The following is a 25,069-nucleotide window of genomic DNA, read 5'->3' on the forward strand; positions in this document are numbered from 1 at the left end:
CGTCTCTACTAAAAAATACAAAAAACTAGCTGGGTGAGGTGGCGGGCGCCTGTAGTCCCAGCTACTCCGGAGGCTGAGGCAGGAGAATGGCGTAAACCCGAGAGGCGGAGCTTGCAGTGAGCTGAGATCCGGCCACTGCACTCCAGCCTGGGCGACAGAGCGAGACTCCGTCTCAAAAAAAAAAAAAAGAAAAAAAGAAATTGACTACAAAACTGTATTTTAAAAAACACTGTGCCACTTATATCTAACCAAAACTACTACTTCTAGTTGTTATTATCCATACATGAAATGCATCAGTCTGCTCTAGTATATATAAGAGCATTCAATAGGAAGGAATAGTTTGTGCTGACTAACTCTCTACCTGGAGCTGTCAGTTTTTGGTTGCCAGCAAGTTTATTTCTAAGATACATTAGATAAGAATGATTTCAATATTATGTCAGGTCCTGTAACATGTATTGTTTTTTTGAAAACCATTAATGGCAAGTGATAGAGGTAAACCATTTTCTACTCTCTTTCCTTCAATTTCCCCTTCTTGTTTTGGGCAGATTTCCAGTCATGTCTGATTTGTATTGCACGGCGATTACCTCGGCCTCCAGCTATTACGGGTGTAGAATCCTTTATGACCAAGCAAGATACTACAGGTACTAATTGTAAAGTTCAGAATGTTCCATAGGTATTAATAATGTGACTCTGCCCTTTAATTATATCCAGACTGTCTTTCTGTTCTATGAGATTTAGGCTTTGCTCCCTAGTCTTATACAGAAAACATTTTAAATGGTGCTCTTAGATACTATAATCGTTATCATGGTCAGGGTGCTGGAGAGAACACTTTTTATAACTTTATATACCTATATTTGTTTGATTATAAATTATTTTTCATAATCATGGAATAAAATGCTTAAAGAAATTTAGAAGATATAGATATGTAAATATGTAGATATATATACATTTATTTAAAATAGATATGAATACGGTAGTTTTACTATTATGCTTAAATGTATCTGGCTATTTCTGGTTTTTTTTTTTTTAATTCTTTTTCTCTAAATTTATTTAGCCCATACTGATTGAGTCCCTAGAAGTGCCTGTCACTAGGTGATTCCTCAAGATGTATATGGTTGAACAAAAATAATTCAATGACAAATTGTGTTATTTTTGATGATGGAAAAGTTATGAGAATGGTATAAGGGAGGATTTATGAAATTAGTTGGTCAGCAAAGGCCTATCTGAGGAGCTGATACTGAGCCCCAAAGGATGAAGTGGTGCCCACTATTTAAAGTGTGGGTCTTGGAAGGGGGGCAGCAACGAAGGGTCTTGATGCAGAACGGGTACTCCTAATTGAGGAACCAGAGCTGCAGAAGTCTAAAGATAAGCAAGACAGAGAGGTAAGTTAGAAGTGCTAGAAGGAGGGCAGGAGAGCCTCAAACTGAGTAACAGACTGCCTATAAATAAGGCATTCTTAAAGGCCTACTTCAGATTTTATTTTCAGCAAGGACAAATTGTTACTGTTCTTTATAGCTGATGAAGTATTTTTCTTATATTATTTGATTTTATCTTTACACTAACACATTGTATGTGCATGCTTTTACAACAACCAGGGTTACATATATCTCACTTACCTCTCTAATTTTAAAATAGAGATAAATATTAGAGGTATATTTTCTAGCAGACTAAGATTTTAAAAATCATTTCTTCTGAATTTTCTGCTTTGTGAAAGTTTAGTTTTAGTGTACATTTTGACTTTTACCACCTTTTTATAAGATCCTATTTCATTATATATTCATTTTTTAGTCCCAATAATCTAATATTCCAATGTTGTATGCTTTGTGCATGTGTTTTTAGTGATAAACTTCCAGCTGCTCTTACTAAAGAACTAGTATGGATAAATTAGCACAGATAATAGAAAATGGTGAAGAGAATGTCTCTGAATGCAGAGAGATGGCATCTAAGGATAGTAATTATTAATTATCATCCCTTTCTTCATTCCATTTTTGAGTCTGCCATGTATTGTGTTCCTTTCTGGTCTCTACCATGAACAATACTGGAAAAATTTAATAAGCTTACTATGGATGTGTGGGTTTGTGCCAAAACAAAAATTTCTTATTTAAATTTAAAAAATTATTTTTTAAATTATTGAAAATTGAAAGTATTTTGCATGAAGGAAAAATAGAGTCCATTGAAAAGGAAAATTGGTCAGTCACCAGTTAACCTAAAAAGAAACCAAAGAAGGGCTTTGTGAGGTAGCAGAATGAAAACATGTTGAAAAGGGTTATTGTGAGGTCACAGAAAAAATGTCAGAGATGAGGAAGGCCTAAAAGTTATGAGGCTAATTTAGGAACAATATGTTTCAGCTTTTCCTCATATTGCATTTCTATAAGTTGAATTCTAAATTGGATTGTTTTAAGGACTTTATTTTCTCATAGGAACAGTGTTATCCGTGGTAGTTTTGTTTCTAAGAACCCAGGTGTTAAAATTTTAGATATACCTGGTAATATGTATAAATATATAAAAATAACCATAATCGTGTAAAATAAAAGATTAGCCTCTGGGCCATAAAATAACTATATATTTTATAGTTTGAGGCAGCCTCAAAGATCACAGAATCCAACCTGGATTTACAAATGAGGGGATGGTGATTTGATCAAAACCATACAGCCCTTTGCCGAGAATGGACACCTTTAGGTCCTAATGTGGAGCTCTTTCTTGTATTACGTTACTTTTCACTAAAGCGCTATTAAAAGGGCATCACTATACTGTACACACTTATTGTACAAAGATATCAAGGAAATATAAAATATACTTAAAATGTAAAACTAACATTTTATTGTATAAATCATAGAATTGACTTAGCTAAAAAGAATAGGTATAATAAATGTTAAACATTTCTTAAGTTTTTGTAGTACTTTTTAACTGTTTATGGGATGGTCCATATCTCTTAAAAAAAAAGAAAAAAGTCTTTTACTAGGAAATGTAAAAAGGTTTTTTATTGTTGTTTGGTTGTTTGGTGGTTGGTTGATTGGTTAAACTTTCCTGTAGTAGGCAGAGGTATTCTAAATCAAGCTGTTCATGATTCCTCACTAAGATAGTCATTACATTACCCATCTGGTACCATTGCTGATAACTTAATCACTTTCTCTCCTGCCAGTCCCCAAACTCTAAACTCTCATGCCCTCTCGTGGGGCCAACCCTGACATGAACACACACACATGCATACGCCTCCCTTAGTCACTGCCTGTGAGGCGCGTTCTTGTATAGGAAGATTATGTAGCAGTGGAATCCCTGCTATAACCAACTTTTTATCTCTGACATAAGAAACAAGGGTTGAACTATTAAAATTCTTAAAAATCTAAGATCTTTTATAGTTTCAGTTACAGTGTTCACCAGGCTTTCCCCAAACTGTTCTTAAATGACAAAATTCCCTTATTTGAGTTTCAGTTTATTTTCTTTCTACTGTTTACATTTATGCCAAGACTTAGGTGATAACCTGATCAAGTAGGACTGGGTACATCAGATTCAAGACCCTAAGTTACAAAGGTCTAATGAATATTTTATTTCTAAGCAAACCAAATGAAATATATAAAGAGGGAGTTAGTTCGATGAGGAGGCACAAACTGGATGATAGATTTGAGTTGATTGTATGATGAAGGGGAAGATGGGGAAAATGTTTAATCAGGCATTCATAGAAGAGGAAACATTAGTGGTGAACTCTAATAATTGGGGAAATAAAAATTTAGACCACAATGAGATAGCATTTTTCACCTACTAATTTGAAAACGTAAAGAAGCCTGACAACACAAGTGATGGAAAGGATGTTAGATTAGCACTAGCTCCTATGCATTGCTGGTGGAAGCATAGAGTGGCACAAGTTTCAGGAAGACAGTTTAAAATTAATATTATAAAGTTGCATTCCCATAACCTACAATCTAACAATTCTGTTCCTACGTATATACCCTAGAGAATGCATGTACCATGCAACATGTGAAAGATGTTCATAGTAGTGCTGACTATAATGGCAAAAAACTGTTAACAGTCTAGATGCCCATTCACAGGAGAATTTAAAGAGGGGGTAGTGACAAGGGAGGAGTGCACATGTGATGCAGCAATATTGGTAACGTCAAGTTCTAAAGTTGAGTGGTGGGTTTGCAGGTTTTTATCTCATTAATATAATGCTTAATTTATATATATATTCTATATATATCTTGTATTATTTTGTGTGACTGTAAGATTGTGTAAAACATGATAAAACAGGTCTTAATATTTACAAACTGGATTAATTGGCCCTCTGTTAACTGAGGAATAACTTACCTGAATTCTCTCATAGCCATTTAGGAAATTTGTTTAAATATGATAACAATGGCGAATCACTATAAATTTTATAAAGCATGTGTTCCGTGTGCATACTGCCTAGCAAATCTTAATGTTCTCACTTACCGTTTTTCTGATTTAACTTTTGTTGCCTTCAGTCTTTGTTTAGTCTTAAATACAGTATTGCCTACAGCCCAACAAAGGGTAGAGAGGGAAAGCCTTGCTTCTTTTCTCATATTCTCTTCTCTTAGTAATTAGAAATTAATTTAAACCAAGCAATATACTTCATCTTTACCTCTCCTTTCCTATCAGTCATCAGTATACAGAGAGCAGAATCCAAAGACCAAGCCAGAGGAGTTTGAACTGCATTAGTCTCAGCAGCGTCAGGTCATTATGGTATGACTTTAATCCTAGACCTGAATTGAATTTTATAATATGACATACTAGGACGTAACAATTCCAAAACCAAAACAATTTATGTCAATAACATACTTCATAACTATATGTAATAAAAATTAATAGTGCTTTTTATTGCTTTTGTTTATTGAGTATTTGGAAAGAAAGAATATTTCTTAGACTCAGTTGTTAGTTTTGAAATATGGATGGTTTATATAAAGAGGCTGTTATAAATGTAAACTTTTGTTCTTTGTACAGGTAAAATCATCTCTATTGATACTAGTTCCCTGAGAGCTGCTGGCAGAACTGGTTGGGAAGATTTAGTGAGGAAGTGCATTTACGCTTTTTTCCAACCTCAGGGCAGAGAGCCATCTTATGCCAGACAGCTGTTCCAAGAAGGTAAAGTTTTCTCTCTCAATTATTTTCATTAACCTTTATCTTTACTTACATTTGAATAGTTTGTATAGAACTTATGGCTTGATAAGTGTTTTCTCCAAATTATAGTTTTTGCAATAATCAGTTTTAGGAAAGGAGGAAATGGGTAAGCAAAGTAATTCATGAGTGGATCCTGAAATTTGGGATACATGTTCTAAAGAATAGGATGTTGTGTGGTGGTCACTCATTCATTCATTCATTCATTCAGCAGGCATGTATCAAGTTCCCAACATACATAGAACACTATATAAGGTGCCAGGGGTACAGTGATGACTAAGAAAGAAAGTTTTGCCCTTAAAGAGCTTATAATACAGTAGGAAAATATATGACAACCCTAAAGATCAGTTTGACATGGGATATGATAGAACCATAACCAAATAAGAAAAAAATTAATTCTGACTTGAAGAATCAAGGATGACTTTAGAGAATAAATAATATTTTGTTTGGCTCTCAAAGATCATTCCCAGCAGAACAAGCATGTTAAAGGCCTTCTGGATAATACAGAGATCAGTGTCATGCATGTTTACTTCATGACTGTTGCAGAACCTGTATCTCTTGACTCAGGTTGAAATTTCAAGCCAAAAAGTACATCCTGTGAAATTATTAATTATTGCATAGCTGCTGGGTCTTAGTAAGTATCATGGAAGTATAAGATACGTATATTACCTGCCCTTAGGAAACTTAACAGTACTACAGGAAAGGTGGGAAAAGTTATTTGAGAGTTAAGGCCAGAAAGTTTACAGAAGTTCAGAATTAAATGGCTTTGATATACTTTAAAAATATTGTCGTTTAATTATGGTAGCCTAACATTCTTTTTCCAATGAAATTTATTCTCTAATCTCTAGATAGTTTCTTTTGTAAGAATCTCGTTGTATGGCTTTTTCTGAAAAACAATTTAAAAATATTATTATTTCATCAGTCTTAATTTTAACATTTTTCCCATAACATTAGATTTCCTAAGTTTATATATGATTTTCCATTCATTACATTTCAGGTCAACTGCTTCCTAGTGATATATGGAGAAAGTAGTTTGATTTTTTTTCTTTTTCCAGGAAGTATCTATATAAATATCACAATCCAGGTATTTCTGGAACAGCTTTGTACAGACTAGTGGTTCTCTAGTGGGCTCCTTACTAGACTTATACCACCCCGTAAGATTGTATTTCACTGGGTAGAGCCAAGAATCTGTATTTTTTAAAAGTTTCCCAGGCAATGCTGAAGGGCATCCAGGTTTGGAAACCATTACAATAAGTAACTAATGCTGTCCATTGGATGTGAACTTTGTGATTTCCTCTGCCAAGAGTGATGCTTGACTTTTGCGTAGGTTTGGGACTCAGCACTGTCTCCACTCATTGCCTCAAGTTCTCAAGTATATGGTACTTTTGATTTTTGCCTTAAGTTGGACCTTCCAAGGCTTTACTTAAAAGATTTAATTTATTTGCCTATAACTTATGTACATTTTCACCAAGGCAAAGCAGATCTGGCTTGTCTCATTATCCAAATGGCTAGGCTCCCCATAGATGTGACTAGGTCATAAAACAAATTGATTAAAGTATAATAAGCAACTAGTTTGTCATTAATATATAAACTGAAATAATTTAGAGTAAAATGTAAAGAAATGTAAGTATAATCCAATACCTCTTCCCCGTTAGTCATTTTTTAATGTTCCCTCATTCTACATTTTTTAGGAAAAAAAATCTTCAATAGAAATAACTTGTATTTTTCTTAGAATTAAGTTGTCCAAAGTTCACATGACTGAATCTAGTGTTTTGGAGATTCTAAACAACCTGACAAACAGGTTTTGTGGATTGAGCACAGCCTTTTCTGATATTTTCTATTCAGCAGTATCTAGCCAGATATGAGAAATATGGTCAATGAAACACTGTCATGAGAATCACCTGTTAAAGCTATTGACCTGCCGAATTAAAATATCAGATGAAGGCCTTCCCAGATATCTTAACAAACCTTAAAGATAGTGCTTAAGTTGGCTGGGCGCAGTGGCTCACACCTGTAATCCCAACACTTTGGGAGGCCGAGGAGGATCACCTGCGGTCAGGAGTTCAAGACCAACCTGATCAACATGGAGAAACCCCATCTCTACTAAAAATACAAAATTAGCCGCACGTGGTGGCCCATTCCTGTAGTCCCAGCTACTTGGAAGACTGAGGCAGGAGAATTGCTTGAACCCGGGAGGTGGAGATTGCGGTGAGCTGAGGTCGCACCATTGCACTCCAGCCTGGGCAACAAGGTGAAACTCCATCTCAAAAAAAATAATAATAAATAATAATAATAATAATGCTTAAGTTTGACAACCATTGATCCATCAAGATTGGAGAGAGGTGTTGTTTACATTTGCAGTTTTCTTGCTGCTTTTTCACTTAGGACAGTATAAAAAGAGTGAAACAAATTATGTACCATCTTCTTGATTTTGTGTAGAACTTTATAGTGAATGATATTTAGGCAGGAAAAGTTTGTCCTCCATTTGTTGTCTTTCTTTCTTGCCCATTAACTTACTCTTTGATGGCAGCAACTAGTCTAAAATCCTAATATGCATTAAAATTTCTAGTTTTAGTTTAGTTTTTTAGCTACTCTTGACAAAGTCAACTCATGAACTGCTGTCAAAGGGAATTTACTATTATATTTTCCAGAATCAAGTTTGAAAACACATTTCAGTCAAAGAATATTTGGGAACTACCTAGCATGAATTAGATTAAAGCCATGGTTTTACATTGAGATTGGAGAGAAATAGGTATCAGGATTACTTGAGGAACTTTTTAAAGTAGAAGAAGATCCATTCAAGTGTGTATAGTTTGGAAAAAGTTCCCAGGTTCTGTTCAATTCAAAACTGTTACTTTAAAGAAATATCTAGGTCATGGTGCTTCCCAAGGTCCCTGGTAAGATAGATTCAGCTGGGTCAGTTGTTAAACTAGATTTCTGGACCCCACCCCAGACTACTGAATCAGAGTCTATAGTCTAAGATGTTTACTTACAGAGAAGTTGGTAAAATATGAACCTAGGTTCCACAAACTTAATAACTATAACTAGGAAATGATGTTTTACGTGTAATCCCACTTTAGGGGATTTATAAGATATATTTAAGGTATTTAAGTTTCTGAGAAGTTCTACATTAAAAATACCTTTTAAATTTTGTTACTGAGACTTTTTTTTTCACAGAATACTTTTTCTTGGAGCACATCTATCAGCAGTTAGATAGTAGTCATGGGAAATGTCAGGCTATACAACCTAGAAACTAGTTGTATGAAAGTTCTGTTTACATATATATAATGATGTAATGGATCATCTTTTCTTGTCTTTGAAATATCCATGATATATCGTTATATTAAAAAGTAGGTGGCTGGACACAGTAGCTCATACCTGTAATCCCAGCCCTTGGGAGGCTGAGACAGGAAGATTGCCTGAGTCCAGAAGTTCAAGACCAGCCTGGGCAACATGGTGAAACCTCATCTCTACAAAAAATAAAAATACAAAAATTAGCTAGGCATGGTGGCACACAGCTATGGTCCCAGCTAGTCGGGAGGCTGAGGTGGGAGGATTGCTTGAGCCCAGGAAGTGAAGACCAGTTAGCCTCGATCATGCCACTGCACTCAAGCCTGGGTGACAAAGTGATACACTGTCTCAAAAAACAAAAAAAAAGTAGACCAAGAGAGCACAGCATATATAATATGATCTCACTTTTAGATATCTATTTATCCAATTCTGGAAAATTAACAAAATTTTAACTGATTATCTCTGCATGATGGAATTACAAATGACTTTACTTATTCTTTGTTCATCTCTCTATTAACTTTATATTAAAATAAAGCTATTTTCATCTTTTAAAAAATATAGTTAAGGCTGGGCATGGTGGCTCACACCTGTAATCCCAGTGTTTTGAGAGGCTGAGGTGTGAGGATCACTTGAGCACAGGAATTCGAGCTCAGCCTGGCCAACATGGTGAAACCCCATCCTATTAAAAATACGAAAATGAGCCGGGCCTGGTGACGTGAGCCTGTAATCCCAGCTACTTGGGAGTCTGAGGCGGGAGAATCCCTTGAACCCAGGAGGCGGAGGTTGCAGTGAGGCGAGATCACGCCACTGCACTCCAGCCTGGGTGACAGAGTGAGACCCTGTCCCAAAAAAGAAGAAAGTATATCATGAGTCAAAGCTGGAAGGGGTTTATGGTATTAAGTTTGGAAGCATTGCTATACAACATAAAGTACCCATATCAATGATTAATTAGAATGTTCTTTGAGACTTGCGTAATGTGGTTAAGTCCACGGTCCATGTGACAATTAACTGAAAATCTTTTTATATCAAACTTTGTTAAAAATTTTTAAAATGTGAGTTTACTGTCCTGTTAGTGATTTTGATATAATAAATAGAATTTACTCATTGGTGATTGAGAATTTTAGAACATTTAGGGGTAATTATTTTTTCTGTACCTAACAACAATTTTTTAATTCTCTCTCTTTTTCTGCATATGTTTAGGTGACTACCACAAAGAAAAATAAACCTGTACCAGCATTGACCCATAGTACCTTGCCACACATTTTTTATCTTTTTTGTTAATATCCGTAAGGCATGCTTGTTTGAGGTTATCTCGCCACCAAATTGGGAGGGATCAAAGACCCAAAAAGCTTTGCTTCTACAGCTGCTGTAGCCAGGGAAATTTTAATGTTTCTTTTGCTTTGTGGCTCTGTTGAGGCCTATTTTTGGTGGGGGGGGGGGGTGGGGTACAGCTGTCATGTTAAAGTTTCTTTGGAAGGATTCTGAGGTGTCAATAATAGTCCTTCAATAATATCTTTCCCCGCTAAGTGTTCTAAAAAGAAATGAACACAGGAATCAGAGATCAAAATACTAGCTATAAAGATGACAAAATTAGGTCAGAAAACTAGGCCAGGACCTATAAACAAAATGAGATTCCAAAACTAAACCTTGAAACCCACTTAAAGGGAAAATTTGATGTGTAGAGCAAATGTTTATTGAACCAACTCTGTGAAGAGCTGTGGCTACCTTACTCATCTCTTAATTCAAAGTATTAGTGATTGCTAGACAGAGTTGAAGCTGTTGCCATAAATGGTGTCTAGGGATTGACTATGTGTATAACTCAGAACATAAGTACTTTGGAAGCTGCATATTTGTTGGGTTTTTTTCCCTCTGATGTTTATTGAGGAAAGATTCGTTCAATACCTGCTATGTACTCTATGCTAGGCTCCATGCTAGATATTATCTTACAATGTTATTGGCTCAGTTTTAGTAATGAGTTGACTGAGATGGGTGAACATTAATTTGCATTAAGTCTTAAACTTGTAAATGACAGTGAGAGGTCAAGCCTGAATCTGACTCCTAGGCTCTTACTCTTTTCATTGATTTATGCTGCCTTCCTTTGACCTCTTCATCTGAACAATTAAGCACCAGAATTTTAGTTAACTGGAGAGTCTTACTGAGTTCTAATTAATTGAAGTTTTACCATATTAGATATTGCCTTTTTCTCATTTCCAAGAATGGCTGAATGAATTATAAAATGCCAAATCTTAGTCCATACATTCTCATCCAAAACAAGTAATCTAATTTCAAAACATGAAGTGTGGTAATTATCTTGTATTAAATTAATAAGCTTCCCCAAATTCGAAATTTTTCCTAGTTTAGATACATTATATTTAGTAACTATGCCAGTGATTTAGCTGAAATTTGCCAGATGTGTAAAGAATGTGGTTGGTTAGATATAAGTCTTATCCTTTTCAATTAGATTCATATTCTGGTTTTGGTACTTAGGCAGATATATTATGATATAGATTTATAACAAACTATACCTTTTTCAGTTGGTACTGTATACACAGGACAATAAAATAGAACATGTCTTGTTTACTTCAAGTAACATGTAACTTCAAAAATTATTTATTAATTAGTAATTTTAAGCCTCTTTCTCATGTCCTTTAAAATGTAATCAAAGCCCCTTCTGAAATGTCTTTGAAAAATTGGACTAACATTTATCACAGGCTAAATTATAATAGTCATTTGTGGTAGTACTCAATCTTTCTTAAAATAGAGTTATATGGTATTATCAAAACATCAGTGATATTTTATTACATAATAGTCTGGCATAGCCTTTACATATTTAATAAATACTTACATGGTTAGAATTTTTTCTGCTGTTTGTAAAGCTTTAAGCCAAAAGTAAATTATGCTGCTTATAAAGTGACTTGACTGTCTTAACTTAGTTTTTGTTCCTTATACTAATAACCATTGGCTTTATCTTAATTTGCTTACTAAACTTTAAAAATTCAAACATTAAAAATAGTCCACAGATTTTACACATATTTATAAATAACTTGTCGAATGGGACCTTAGTGATTCACATTCCTGAGTGAAAACTTAAATTTGAATATTAGTTAAGGAACTCTATAAGCTGATCAAAACTTAGAGAATAAATTTTATGCTGTGTGAGTCATATCTTAGTAGAGCTGTTATTAAAAAAATCAGCCAGCAAAAGAGGAAACAAACTTGTTAAAGGTAATACTGAGAGTGAGAGGAGAGAAAAGTCTTTTCTGGTATTTTTAATGGAGACTTAATAAATTTGAAGAGCTGCCCCTAGTATAGAGAAAGATTAAGGTTGGGCCAGACATGGTGGCTCACACCTGTAATCACAGCACTTTGGGAGGCCAAGGTGGATGGATCATTTGAGGTCACGAGTTCAAGACCAGCCTGACCAACATGGTGAAACCCTGCCTGTACTAAAAATACAAAAATTAGCCATGGTGGTGGGCGCCTGTAGTCCCAGCTACTCGGAAGGCTGAGGCAGGAGAATTGCTTGAACCCCAGAGGCGGAGGTTTCAGTGAGCCAAGATCGTGCCACTGCACTCCAGCCTGGGTGACAGAGCGAGACTCTGTCTCAAAAGAAAAAAAAAAAAAAAAAGATTAAAGTTGATGTTTCCCAGATTTAGGGTTTCCTCATAATTTTAACTTATGTGAGGAGGCACCCATTCAACTATAACTCAATTAAACCCTGTCATCAAGTGGTATATTTCAACTGGAATCATCTTTCCCCCTCAGATATCTGCTTTGTCTGAACTATTCTTTATTCTGAGTCTAAGCAGTCAGCAGTTGGGAGGGCATTTAAAATGAGGTTCTAAGTAGAAATAAAGCCTGGTGACTTAAAGCCAGCGTATAAGTATCAGAATTTTAACTAGGTTTCTCTTTTGTTTGAAACAGTGATGACTCGTGGCACTGCCTCCAGCCCCTCCTATAGATTCATATTGAATGATGGGACAATGCTTAGCGCCCACACCAAGTGTAAACTTTGCTACCCTCAAAGTCCAGATATGCAGCCTTTCATCATGGGAATTCATATCATCGACAGGTACTACTTATTTGGAGAGCTTCATATGAAATAAGCCAGTTCACATATCTCTTATTAGAGAAATTTTTTATACTCTTGATGGCTAGAAAGCAGATATTCTAAATTAGGCATAAAACTAGTGTGATGAGTATATATAATCAATATATCCATATTGGGTTTTATAGTTTTATCATGTAATAGCTTTGTTGTTCATAAAGGGAGGTAGGAAAGCGGAGGGTGAAAATACGCTTTTTAGAGGGTAAAACCAAAAAGATGGCTAAAAATTTACAACATTCCGTATGTGAATCTTAGATTTCAGAGTTTGTTAACATTGTTATTTTTATTTTTGAAAGTGCTCTATTTTCATTTTGGCATACTTGGTGGTTCCTGAGTTCAAGTTGACAATTTCTCACAGAAATTACAAATCATTAAACTATCAACTTGATTTTTGAATGCCATTGCCTCTAATTTGTTCCCCTCTCTAAGTATGTTTTACACTGATATATGGTAAATTCTTGAAACTATTCTTTTATCCTATGAATTATTAGAAATCCTACATTTAAAATGGTTAAAATGTAGCATTAAAAACAAAGACATTTCCCCTCACTTCATCTTTTTCTCATCTAATGTATTTGCTTATTGGAACATGGTAATGCCAGTCACAAATCTGTTGTCATAATTATGAATTTGAGTAAAAAACTCACTGAAAACCTGAATTCAGTATTCTGGTGTTTTCTACTTTTAGTTTAAATTATGCTTGTGAGTGGAATTAGCACAGTTCTTTTTTTCATATTGTGATTTCTCTTTCAAAACATCTGCTATGTCTGCATATCACTCTTTTTAATTTTTACATCAGTGACACAGTATTTTCCTTACCCAGTCTTCCTCTTTGGAGTTGAAATACTTAAAAGCTGTAACAGGAGTCATAAATAAATGCTTTATAAACAGAGGTGTGTGAGAAGTTTCTTTTTCAACCAAAAAATTATTATAATGTTAAATGTGTATATTAAGTTTAGAAATTGTTTAAAAGAACATATATTGGATTTTTTCCAAAACCAAGAAAAATTTATTTTACATATAACAAGACCATTATCAAATGTAAGAGTCAATAAGCATTATTTCTTATTAAGTGGTGCTAATATTTTACAGTAGTTTTTTTCTTAATTTAAGAAACTTTTTTCTTAATTTAAGATGATACAGAAGCTCTTTACTTGATAGCTTGCAATATTAATGAGATCAATGATCTTGTTTTAGAATACGTATCATGAAAATATTTTAATAGAAACAAATGAAGATGTTTGAATAATAATGTCTTTTTCCCCCAGGGAGCACAGTGGGCTTTCTCCTCAAGATGACACTAATTCTGGAATGTCAATTCCCCGAGTAAACCCCTCGGTCAATCCTAGTATCTCTCCAGCTCATGGTGTGGCTCGTTCATCCACATTGCCACCATCCAACAGCAACATGGTATCCACCAGAATAAACCGCCAGCAGAGCTCAGACCTTCATAGCGGCAGTCATAGTAATTCTAGCAACAGCCAAGGAAGTTTCGGATGCTCACCTGGAAGTCAGATTGTAGCCAATGTTGCCTTAAACCAAGGACAGACCAGTTCACAGAGCAGTAATCCCTCTTTAAACCTCAATAATTCTCCTATGGAAGGTACAGGAATATCCCTAGCACAGTTCATGTCTCCAAGGAGACAGGTTACTTCTGGATTGACAACAAGGCCCAGAATGCCAAACAATTCCTTTCCTCCTAATATTTCAACATTAAGCTCTCCCGTTGGCATGACAAGTAGTGCCTGTAATAATAATACTAACCGATCTTATTCAAACATCCCAGTAACATCTTTACAGGGTATGAATGAAGGACCCAATAACTCCGTTGGCTTCTCTGCCAATTCTCCAGTCCTCAGGCAGATGAGCTCACAGAATTCACCTAGCAGATTAAATATACAACCAGCAAAAGCTGAGTCCAAAGATAACAAAGAGATTGCATCCATTTTAAATGAAATGATTCAATCTGACAACAGCTCTAGTGATGGCAAACCTCTGGATTCAGGGCTTCTGCATAACAATGACAGACTTTCAGATGGAGACAGTAAATACTCTCAAACCAGTCACAAACTAGTGCAGCTTTTGACGACAACTGCCGAACAGCAGTTACGGCATGCTGATATAGACACAAGCTGCAAAGATGTCCTGTCTTGCACAGGCACTTCCAACTCTGCCTCTGCTAACTCTTCAGGAGGTTCTTGTCCCTCCTCTCATAGCTCACTGACAGAGCGGCATAAAATTCTGCACCGGCTCTTACAGGAGGGTAGCCCCTCAGATATCACCACTTTGTCTGTCGAGCCTGATAAAAAGGACAGTGCATCTACTTCTGTGTCAGTGACTGGACAGGTACAAGGAAACTCCAGTATAAAACTAGAGCTGGATGCTTCAAAGAAAAAAGAATCAAAAGACCATCAGCTCCTACGCTATCTTTTAGATAAAGATGAGAAAGATTTAAGATCAACTCCAAACCTAAGCCTGGATGATGTAAAGGTGAAAGTGGAAAAGAAAGAACAGATGGATCCTTGTAATACAAACCCAACCCCAATGACCAAACCCACTCCTGAGGAAATAAAACTGGAGGCCCAGAGCCAGGTGGGTAACTGCTTGCTTCACAGAATGGCCATTCCTAGTAATTTTTTTTTTCATTTATTCTATTCCATCTATAGACCAGATATGAATTCATACTATGTTTTTTCCTATCCATTGGGCATATATTAAGAAGTTAGTATCAATAATTGATCACAGCATGCCCTCAAAAGTTTTCTTTAGAACTTCAGAAGGCTACAGTTTTAATGGAGAATTCTAAAAAAGGAGATTTTTCTTTCTCTGTAAAATCAGAGTTCACATCTTTAGACCTTTTTTAAAATACCTTCCCTGCCCCTTCTTCCCATCCCTACCTATTGAATGTAACGCTCTAGGAATAAAACCTAGGAACCAACCCTAAGTTTGGGAACCTCTGATGTAAATGAAGTGGGAGAGAAATGTAAGGAGGTGGACAAGGTTACCTAGTCTGGCTTGTTTTTTATTTCCTTTGAAGCATTTCCTAAGGCTGTTTTCCTTTTCATCTGATTCTGACCACCCTCAACCATCAGAGAATAGGGACTTGAATATTCCGGGTAGCAGAATATTGTCCTTATAAAACATGACCTGAAACAGACGTAAATAAAGACAAACCTTTCCGTAAGTTGTTATGGATTAGAAACCTTTATGTTTAGGATGGGGTGAAACTGGTGTAAAAGTAAACAGGTATCTTCATTTATTGTATAATTGCTTATGGACTCTGAAGGAATATAGTTTTAAAAAAATATGGCCCTTCCTAGGAGTTTTCACCTTATTTAGAGACAGAATATAGACATTCATTCATCAGCAGACAGTGTAGGTACAAAGCAGTTTATCCACAAGACTCCGTTCTAAAACACGAGTCACACTTAGTATGCATAGGTCCTTCGGTTTCTTGAATCAGCTTAGTTTTCTGCTGTCATCTCACAAGAGTCACTCTCTTCCCTCAGGAATACTGCATTCTAGGCAGATGGAAATCCTTGTCATTCCTAGAATAAGCCATTTCTCTTCTAAACATATTCTGCCTTGCTCTTCCTTCTGTGCCCACTGAACTTCTATTCATCCTTCACAAACCAATTCAAATAACATCTGCATAAAGCCTTCCCCAAGTATCCCTAGTTAGACATTTGCTGCCTCTGTCCTCTTGTAGTGCTTCATATGGTCTCTGTTTACTATTTGTAGTAACACTATTTTGACTGGTTCTGTACATGTGTGTTCTTTGAGGATAAGGCTGTCTCATGTTTCTTGGTACAATGAAACTAATTTTTAAGCAGAAAACAGCATTAAATAATAAGTATACTAACTTTAAAAGGAAAAGGTTTATAAGATAATGCCATTGTGTTCAGTTCTGGTGCATCTGTTTTGTGCACATGTGCATGTATTTCTGTTGAATTGATTCCTAGGAGTAGAACTACAGGATCATAAGATATGCATATGTCCTTTTTCGTAGATAATGCCAGTTTTCCTAGTGTATCAGTATTTTTTCTAGTTGCTCCAAGTCCTTGTTAATACATGATATTATCCATATTTTAGATTTTCAGCTATTCTGAGGGTGTATTCTAATTTGCATTTCCCTGATAAATATTCATTGGTCATTTGGATATCTTCTTTTGTAAATTGCCTAGTCTAGTCTCTTGACCATTTTTTAATGTGTTTTTATTTTGCTTATTGACTTTTAAGAGTTCTTTATGTATGAGTTCTTTATTGGACATATATTTGCAGATATCTTTTCAATGCTAAGGCTTACCTTTTCATTCTCTTACTGGCACTTTTTGATGAAGTGGAGTTATTCACTTTAATATAGTTCAGTTTGTCAATCTTTTCCTTTATGGTTTATGCTTTTTGCACATGTGTGACAAAAGACATGTTCACAAATGTTTTTAACAGCTTTATTCGTATCAACCAAAAACTAGAAGCAACCCAAAAATCCATCACAATAGAGTGGATAATTATGTTGTGACATATTCATACAGTGGGACACTATTCAGCAATAAAAATGAATGAACTACTGCTAAATGTGACAGTGCCCAAACTTCAGAAATATAATTAAATACATACATTTAGTTCTGTTTATATACTCTAGAAACAAAAATTTTAGTTGAACTAGATAATGAAACCCAAAAAGTAATCATAATATAGCAATATTATGAAATAAAGGCCAGTTTTCTTCTCTACATAACCTAAGACAGATTTAGGAACTCCCTATTTATTCTTTTTTTTTTAATTTTTTTAATTGTATTTTAATTTTTTTGTATTTTAATTTTTTTAATTGTATTAATTTTATTTATTTTTTGAGACGGAGGCTTGCTCTGTAGCCCAGGCTGGAGTAAAGTGGCACGATCTTGGCTCCCTGCACCCTCCACCTCCCAGGTTCAAGCGATCCTTCTGCCTCAGCCCCACTAATAGCTGGAATTACAGGCACACGCCACCATGCCGAGCTAATTTTTGTATTTTTAGTAGAGACAGGGTTTCGCCATGTTGGCCAAGCTGGTCTCGAACTCCTGACCTCAGGTGATCCACCTGCCTCGGCCTTCCAAAGTGCTGGGATTACAGGTGTGAGCCACTGCACCCAGCCTCCCTATCTATTCTAAAAGATATGTTTCTTATACTGTTAAGTCCTTAAGTGGGAAGTAATCTTTTTGATATCTTTAAAGCTGATACATAATTTATGAAAAAGTTTCCCAAACTTTTTTAAATTATAAAAAAGTTGAATCAAGGCCGGGCGCGGTGGCTCAAGCCTGTAATCCCAGCACTTTGGGAGGCCGAGACAGGCGGATCACGAGGTCAGGAGATCGAGACCATCCTGGCTAACACGGTGAAACCCCGTCTCTACTAAAAAATACAAAAAACTACCCAGGCGAGGTGGCGGGCGCCTGTAGTCCCAGCTACTCGGGAGGCTGAGGCAGGAGAATGGCGTAAACCCGGGAGGCGGAGCTTGCAGTGAGCTGAGATCCAGCCACTGCACTCCAGCCTGAGCAACAGAGCGAGACTGCATCTCAAAAAAAAAAAAAGTTGAATCAATATAAGTTTAAGTCATTTTATGAAATTTTGAAAAATATGACAGGAAAAAATCAATAATAATGCCATCATCGTAACACAGTACTACTGACACTTTTTTCCAGTGCAATCTTTTTTTATACATAGATTTTTATACCAAGATATAGTAGCCGAATATATGTATATTATTGATATCCTGCAGTATATGAATACTATATCAGAAGCATCCAAATATTTTCCCCCATGGAATAGTTAGCTCGTGTAATTTCCAAGTAGCCCCAATCATTCTAATTATTTCTTCTTTCTTTCTTCTCTCAAAGTCACACTGAATTCATAGTTTAAAGAAGCAGCCTTTTTTCTGCGTTGTTTCAGGTGAAAGTATAGAATATATGTCGTCTAACTTTGGTTTCCATTCTTAGTTTACAGCTGACCTTGACCAGTTTGATCAGTTACTGCCCACGCTGGAGAAGGCAGCACAGTTGCCAGGCTTATGTGAGACAGACAGGATGGATGGTGCGGTCACCAGCGTAACCATCAAATCGGAGATCCTGCCAGCTTCACTTCAGTCCGCCACTGCCAGACCCACTTCCAGGCTAAATAGTATGTTTTGGGGACAACACCTCATTTTAAACGTTTAGTGATAATGTGGATTAGCATTTTGTCTCTCACCAGTATTACACAGATCCTTGGCTTAAGAGTGAAATATCTTTTTATTAATGCCGCTATAAATAATAAAACAGTTATATTTAGGCATGTGAACTTCATGCATCATGTGTATTTTAAATTATAACCTCTACCCTTTTGTAATTAATGTTAAGGTGAGCAGTTGATGTTAAGGAGAAAAATTTTGTTGTCTCACCCAAAACACCCCATAACAGGACTTTCAGAAATACAGTATTGGGTCAGATTGTTTCCAGATATCTTCCTTGAAAACTAATCCTGTGAGTTGCAGAAATAAAAGATTTGGTACTAAAATACACTGGGCAAATGCTACGTATTCCATACATTTTGTATTGATGTTTCAATGCCTGTTAGTAGTTTTGAGAAGTCTTGTATTAAAGAAAGTAGTTTAGATTTCTTTTACCCAACATTTCCCAAACATTCCTGATTATGGAATTTCTTTTCTCAAGTAATACATGATACACCAGAGAATGAGTTTTCCGTGAAGTTGCTTAGGAGACAGCTGTGTTAAAATATGTTATTGTTCTAACCCAAGTTAGCATTTTCCTAGTTGAGAGACACTTTGATAGTTTAATACATTAAATTTATGAAAATAAGGCTGTCAGATTTTTTTACCCATCACATTTTGATGTTGAAAAAACCAGTGGTAAGAATTCCATTGTATGACCTTGAAACTAAAGGAAACTAATCAGCTCACTTTCAAAATTAGTCTGGATTTCCGACCTTAGTCCTGTCCCTTTTCTGATGGTATCGGATGTGGGACTTCAGTTATTTCAATCCAACTGGAACTTTTAGCTGTCATGACCCAGTTACTGATAGTTTGCCAAGATTTCAGACAGCTGCAAAGAATAATCTTGAATCATCTGTGACATTTTTGGAGGCAGTATTTTAGCTGACCAGAGCTTTAGAGGAAGAGTCAGAAGCCTAGATTCAAATCTCACATTCTCCAGTCATTAACAGTCTTACCTCAAGGAAGTGCATTTTTTGAACCTTAATTCTCTTTATCTGCAATATAAGAATAGATTAAATGATTTTGAAAGTTTCTTCTAATTGAAGCAGTGAGACTCTAGACTGGAATACCAGGCACAGTTGAGGAAACAGTAAGATGCAAGGCTGAAAAGAGATCAAACGAAAGTCTGCATATTGATTGGTTTGGGGGTCCTTATCTCCTTCCCCATCCAATATGGCGGACTGGAAGAATTTTCTCAGGGGACATTGAATGGGCAGAAAGATGTCTGGATGTGAGTATATAAGTACAAAAGCCATTCTGCTATCTCATCATCCAACAATGAAGGATACCAGGAGAGACAAGCCTAGCACTCAGCCCTCTCAGTCCATGTTTTAGGACACTGACTTGACTGAACAGACACAGTCAAGAATCATCAGTACTTGGAGGAAACTCCGCAACTTGAAAGGGAAAAAAAATAAACAGAAAAAGTATGCAGTGGAAATACATAATAAATGCATAAACCAAAAAAGAAAAAAACTACTAGAAATCTTAGAAAGATAAAAATGTGTTACCCCTGAAAATGTGGAAAGGGAAAAAAATGGACAAAAAACAGAAAAAACTCTTAGAAATTAGGTATCCAACTTTTTTTTTTTTTAAATGAGAGAAATGTAAGATCATACAGCTTAGAAAAGCTTCCAGAAAGAACAAAAAGATGCTCCCAGAAAGACAAATGGGAAGTAGGGCAGAAAAAGTTAAGGAAATTACAAGGTCCACCTCAGAGGGCCAATAATGATTAAGAATTATACAAACAGGCCGGGCACGGTGACTCATGCCCGTAATCCTCGCACTTTGGGAGGCTGAGGCAAGTGGATCACCTGAGGTCAGGAGTTCAAGACCAGCCTGACCAACATGGTGAAACCCTGTCTCTACTAAAAATATACAGAAATTAGCTGGGCATGGTGGCAGGCACCTGTAATCCCAGCTACTCGGGAGGCTGAGGCAGGAGAATCACCTGAACCCAGGAGGCAGAGGTTGCAGTCAGCCGATATCGTGCCATTGCACTCTAGCCTGGGCAACAAGAGCAAAACTCTGTCTCAAACATAATTAATTAATTAATTTAAAAAATTTAATTTAAAATAAAAGAATTAAACAATTAGGGGGAAATTTATCAAAAAATATAAGAGAATTTTCTGTAACTAACTAAAGGACTTGCTTCCCCGGATTACAATGTTTCAACAAGTACCCAACACAAATGGAAAAAAAAAATACTTGTACCAAAGCTTGTCATCATATCATTCTGGAACATGAGAGATAAAGAAAAGATTCTAAAACCTTTCAGAGAGAAGTTGTTAATTCCATACAGTGAATCAGGAATTTCTCAAAGGTAATGTTGGAACTAGAAGACATTGATGATTTGAGAAAGAGGACTTCTACTTTCAACTGTGACAATAATAATTGGCACTGGTCTAGTCCTCCTACTGTAAATAATGGGAAAAAGAGCAAATATATTAAACAATTCTTGTAAGACAATAGATAATAGGCAGTGTGAGACTGTGATCTCTCTGAGAAGGAAGCAAGTCAGGTGAGCTCTACAGTCATCTCAACTTTTTTCTTGGAGACGTTTACCAAACCAAGTAAAGGTAGGAGGAACCCAAAATAAGCATGGATATTTTACTAAACTCAGAAAATAGTGATAGGAGTTCAGTGACATTGGGGCAGCTATAACTTGCTGAACAAAGTACCTGAGAAGAGAAGGATATGTAGAAAAAGAGCAACAGAAATCTGAATCAAGGTTCTTTTAAATCCTTGGCTGAATACTACACTGTGCATGTTTTCAACAATACTCCATCAAGTGGGGCAAAGAACAGTTTATGAAGGAAGAACAGCTATCAGGAAGGAGTGAGCTGAACAACTACCAGAACTCACACAAGATTGGAAGATAATCAAGTCCTGACCAGTCTACCAAGGATTCGGTAGACCTTCTTGTACATCTGGGACATTTAGTAGAAAATGGCCTCACTTTAAAGTGGATTTACTCTAGACCTGCTTTGACATCTTAAAAACAAAGCTCAAAAGGATCAAGCTGATGTACAAGTAAATTAACTGTCTGAAAGAACAGTATTCAATAGTTTTTAAAGAGGACACCAAAATTCAGACATTCAGCAACATTATATTCATAGTCTCCAACATATAATAAAAAAATTAAGACACATGATGTAGCAAGAAACTGTGACCCATACCCAAACAAAGTCAGTTAATAGATCCAGAAGTGACAAAGATGTTAGAATTAATAGAAAAAGACTTGAAAATAGCTATTCTAAATATGTTGAAGAACTTAAAGGAAAACATGAACATAATGAAGGAAGAGATATAAACTTCAAAAAAAAAAAGATCCAAGTAGAGCTGGTAGCACTGAAAAATACAATATTTAAAATGAAAAATTTGTTGGAGGGCCTACCAGTAGATTAGACACTGCAGGGAAAAAAAAAAAAAAAAAGAGCAATAAACATGACATAGTATTAGAAACTATTCAAATTAGAGGAGAAAAAAATACCACAAAATTATCAAGGACCTCAGTCACCTGTGGAACAATACATAGCAGTCTAATATACACATCATGTACAAATAATACATAATTATGGAAGAATGGGGAGCAGGTGAAATTTTTGAAAAAATAACAGCCACAAATTTGTGGAAATTTATAAACCTACAAATCCAAGAGTTTAATGAATCCCAAGCAAAATAAACACAAAGAAAACTACTACAAGCCGTGTCATAATCAAATTGCTAAAATAAAAATCTTAAAGAAAAATGACACATTATGTCAGATAAACAAGAAAAAAACTAACTTTCTATACTTAGTATCATTCAAAATGATAGAGATGAAAAAAGATAGAAAATGATATACGATGAACAAAGATAAGAAAACAACTACCTTTCTGTATCCAGTATCATTCAGAAATGCAGGTAAAATAAAGATGTTTTCAAACAAACCACACTGAGAAAATTTGTCACCAGCAGATTACAGTATTGTTCAAGCTAAAATAAAATGAATCCAGATGGAAACTCTAACCTACAGAAAATAATAAGAGAGCCGGATAAGTAAAGGTATGAATAAATGGAAAATTATTTTTTCTCATTTGTTAGTTTATTTAAATGAAAAATAACTGTTTAAAGCAAAAATAATAACAGTGAATTATATATGTAATATGTAGAAGAAAAATGTGTGACAGTAATAGTACCACAGATGGGGTAGAATAAATGGGAAAATACTGTTTTCTATGAAATAGTATAATATTTGAGGCTAGAGGCTAAAGTTAAAAATGCATTTTGTTAATAGAAAAATACTCTATAAGTGTCCTGTGTGTAGAAAATCCTAAAGAAGTGAGAGGAAAAGCTACTTGAATTAAATGAACTTAGCAAAGTCACAATATGTGTACTCAGAATTTTAAAAAATCAATTGTATTTCTATATATCAGTCACATACAATTGGATAATGATATAGAAAAAGCAATTTACAAAATACATAAAATGTTAAGACATAAATTTTAGATGGAATAACATGTGCAGTACTCTACACTGAAAACTACTTTGCTGAGAGAAATTAGAGGGGGCCAGATATATGGAGAGGGATACCATTTTCATGGATTGTAAGACACAGTTTTGTCAAGATGTCAATTATTCCAAAATCGACCCATGTAAATTTAATGTAATCCCAATAAAAATTCCAGCAGGCGGCCGGGCACGGTGGCTCACGCCTGTAATCCCAGCACTTTGGGAGGCCGAGGCAGGTGGATCACAAGGTCAGGAGATCAATACCATCCTGGCTAACATGGTGAAACCCCGTCTCTACTAAAAAAATACAAAAAATTAGCCAGGCGTGGTGGTGGGTGCCTGGTGTCCCAGCTACTCGGGAGACTGAGGCAGGAGAATGGTGTGAACCCGGGAGGCTGAGATTGCAGTGAGCCGAGATCACGCCACTGCACTCCAGCCTGGGCAACAGAGCGAGACTCTGTCTCAAAAAAAAAAAAAAAGAATCCCAGCAGGCATTTTAGTAAAATTTGACAAGCTTTTTGTAAAATGTATGTGAGAATGCAAAGGTCCTGAAATAACCAAAACCACTTAAAAAAAAAAGAAAAGAAAACTTGGGAGTATTTATACTACTTGATTTTAATACTTCTATAAAGCACCAGTCATCAAGATGGTGTGGTTTTGGAATAAAAATAGACATATAGATCAATGCAAAATAATGGAGAGTCCAGAAACAGACTCACATTTATATGGAAAATTGACATTCAACAAAGACACCAAAGTAATTAAAGAAAAAATAATCATTTCAATACATGGTGATATAACAACTGAACATGTAGAAAAAAATGAACCTTTACCCCTTTCCTCATCCCATACACAAAAAAGTGAACTTATTTTGAGTTGATCATAGGCTTAAATATAAAACTATAAAGCTTTTCAACAAAAAAAAAAAGTCATTGAGATAGACACATTTTTCATGGGGCACAAAAAGTGCTAATTGTGAAAGAAAAAATATTGATACATTAGACTTCATTAAATGTTAAATCTACTCTTTAAAGACCACCTTGAAAGAAAATGAATCAATAATCAATAACCTTTCAAAACAGAAATCACTGGGCTAAACCCACTTGTAATTCTAACAAACATTTAAGGAAGAAATTATATTCTCTATAATCTCTTCCAAAAAATAGAAGCAAAGAAAATATCTCCTGACTCACATTGTAAAACACATATCTGATATAAAGGAGTGATACCCAAAATAAACAAAAAACTCTTAAAATGAAACAATAAGAAAACAAGCAACTCAATTTAAAAATGGGCAAAAGATCTGAACAGACACCTCACCAAAGAAGATATACAGATGGTAAGTAAGCATATGAAATGATGCCCAACTCGCATGTCATTAGAAAATTGCAAAATAAAACAACAATATGCTGGCGAGGATGTAGAGCAACAGGAACTCTCGTTGCTGGTGAGAATACAAAATGGTACAGCCACTTTGGAAGACATTTTGGCAGTTTCTTACAAAACTAAACATACTCTTACCATATGATCCAGCAATCGCACTCCTTGATATTTACCCAAATGAGTTGAAAACTTATGTTCACACAAAAACCTGCACATGAATGTTTATGGCAGCTTTATCCATGGTTGCCAAAACTTGGAAGCTATCAAGCCATGGAAAGACATTGCTGAGAAGAAGCCAATCTGAAAAGGCTACATCCTGTATAATTCCAGCCGTATTTTGGAAAAGGCAAAGCTGTGGAGACAGTCAAAAGATCAGCAGTTGCCAGGGGTTTGTTGTCAGTGGTTGCCAAAGGCAA

At 35.6% G+C, this 25,069-nt stretch overlaps 1 protein-coding gene across 9 annotated transcripts in view; it reads left to right on the forward strand.

Moving 5' to 3' along the window:
* The window catches only part of NCOA1 (nuclear receptor coactivator 1), a 276,492-nt gene that overhangs the window by 196,382 nt on the left and 55,041 nt on the right, over positions 1–25,069 (forward strand). For all 9 annotated transcript variants that reach the window (XM_073022823.1, XM_073022819.1, XM_073022822.1 and 6 more), the window contains 5 exons: positions 546–641; positions 4,957–5,097; positions 12,346–12,493; positions 13,798–15,121; positions 18,505–18,685. In XM_073022823.1, the coding sequence (XP_072878924.1) occupies positions 546–641; positions 4,957–5,097; positions 12,346–12,493; positions 13,798–15,121; positions 18,505–18,685 (1,890 nt within the window). The remainder of the gene's footprint in view (positions 1–545; positions 642–4,956; positions 5,098–12,345; positions 12,494–13,797; positions 15,122–18,504; positions 18,686–25,069) is intronic.

Source organism: Chlorocebus sabaeus, chromosome 14 (genome assembly GCF_047675955.1).
Source record: "Chlorocebus sabaeus isolate Y175 chromosome 14, mChlSab1.0.hap1, whole genome shotgun sequence".
NCBI classification, from domain to species: domain Eukaryota; kingdom Metazoa; phylum Chordata; class Mammalia; order Primates; family Cercopithecidae; genus Chlorocebus; species Chlorocebus sabaeus.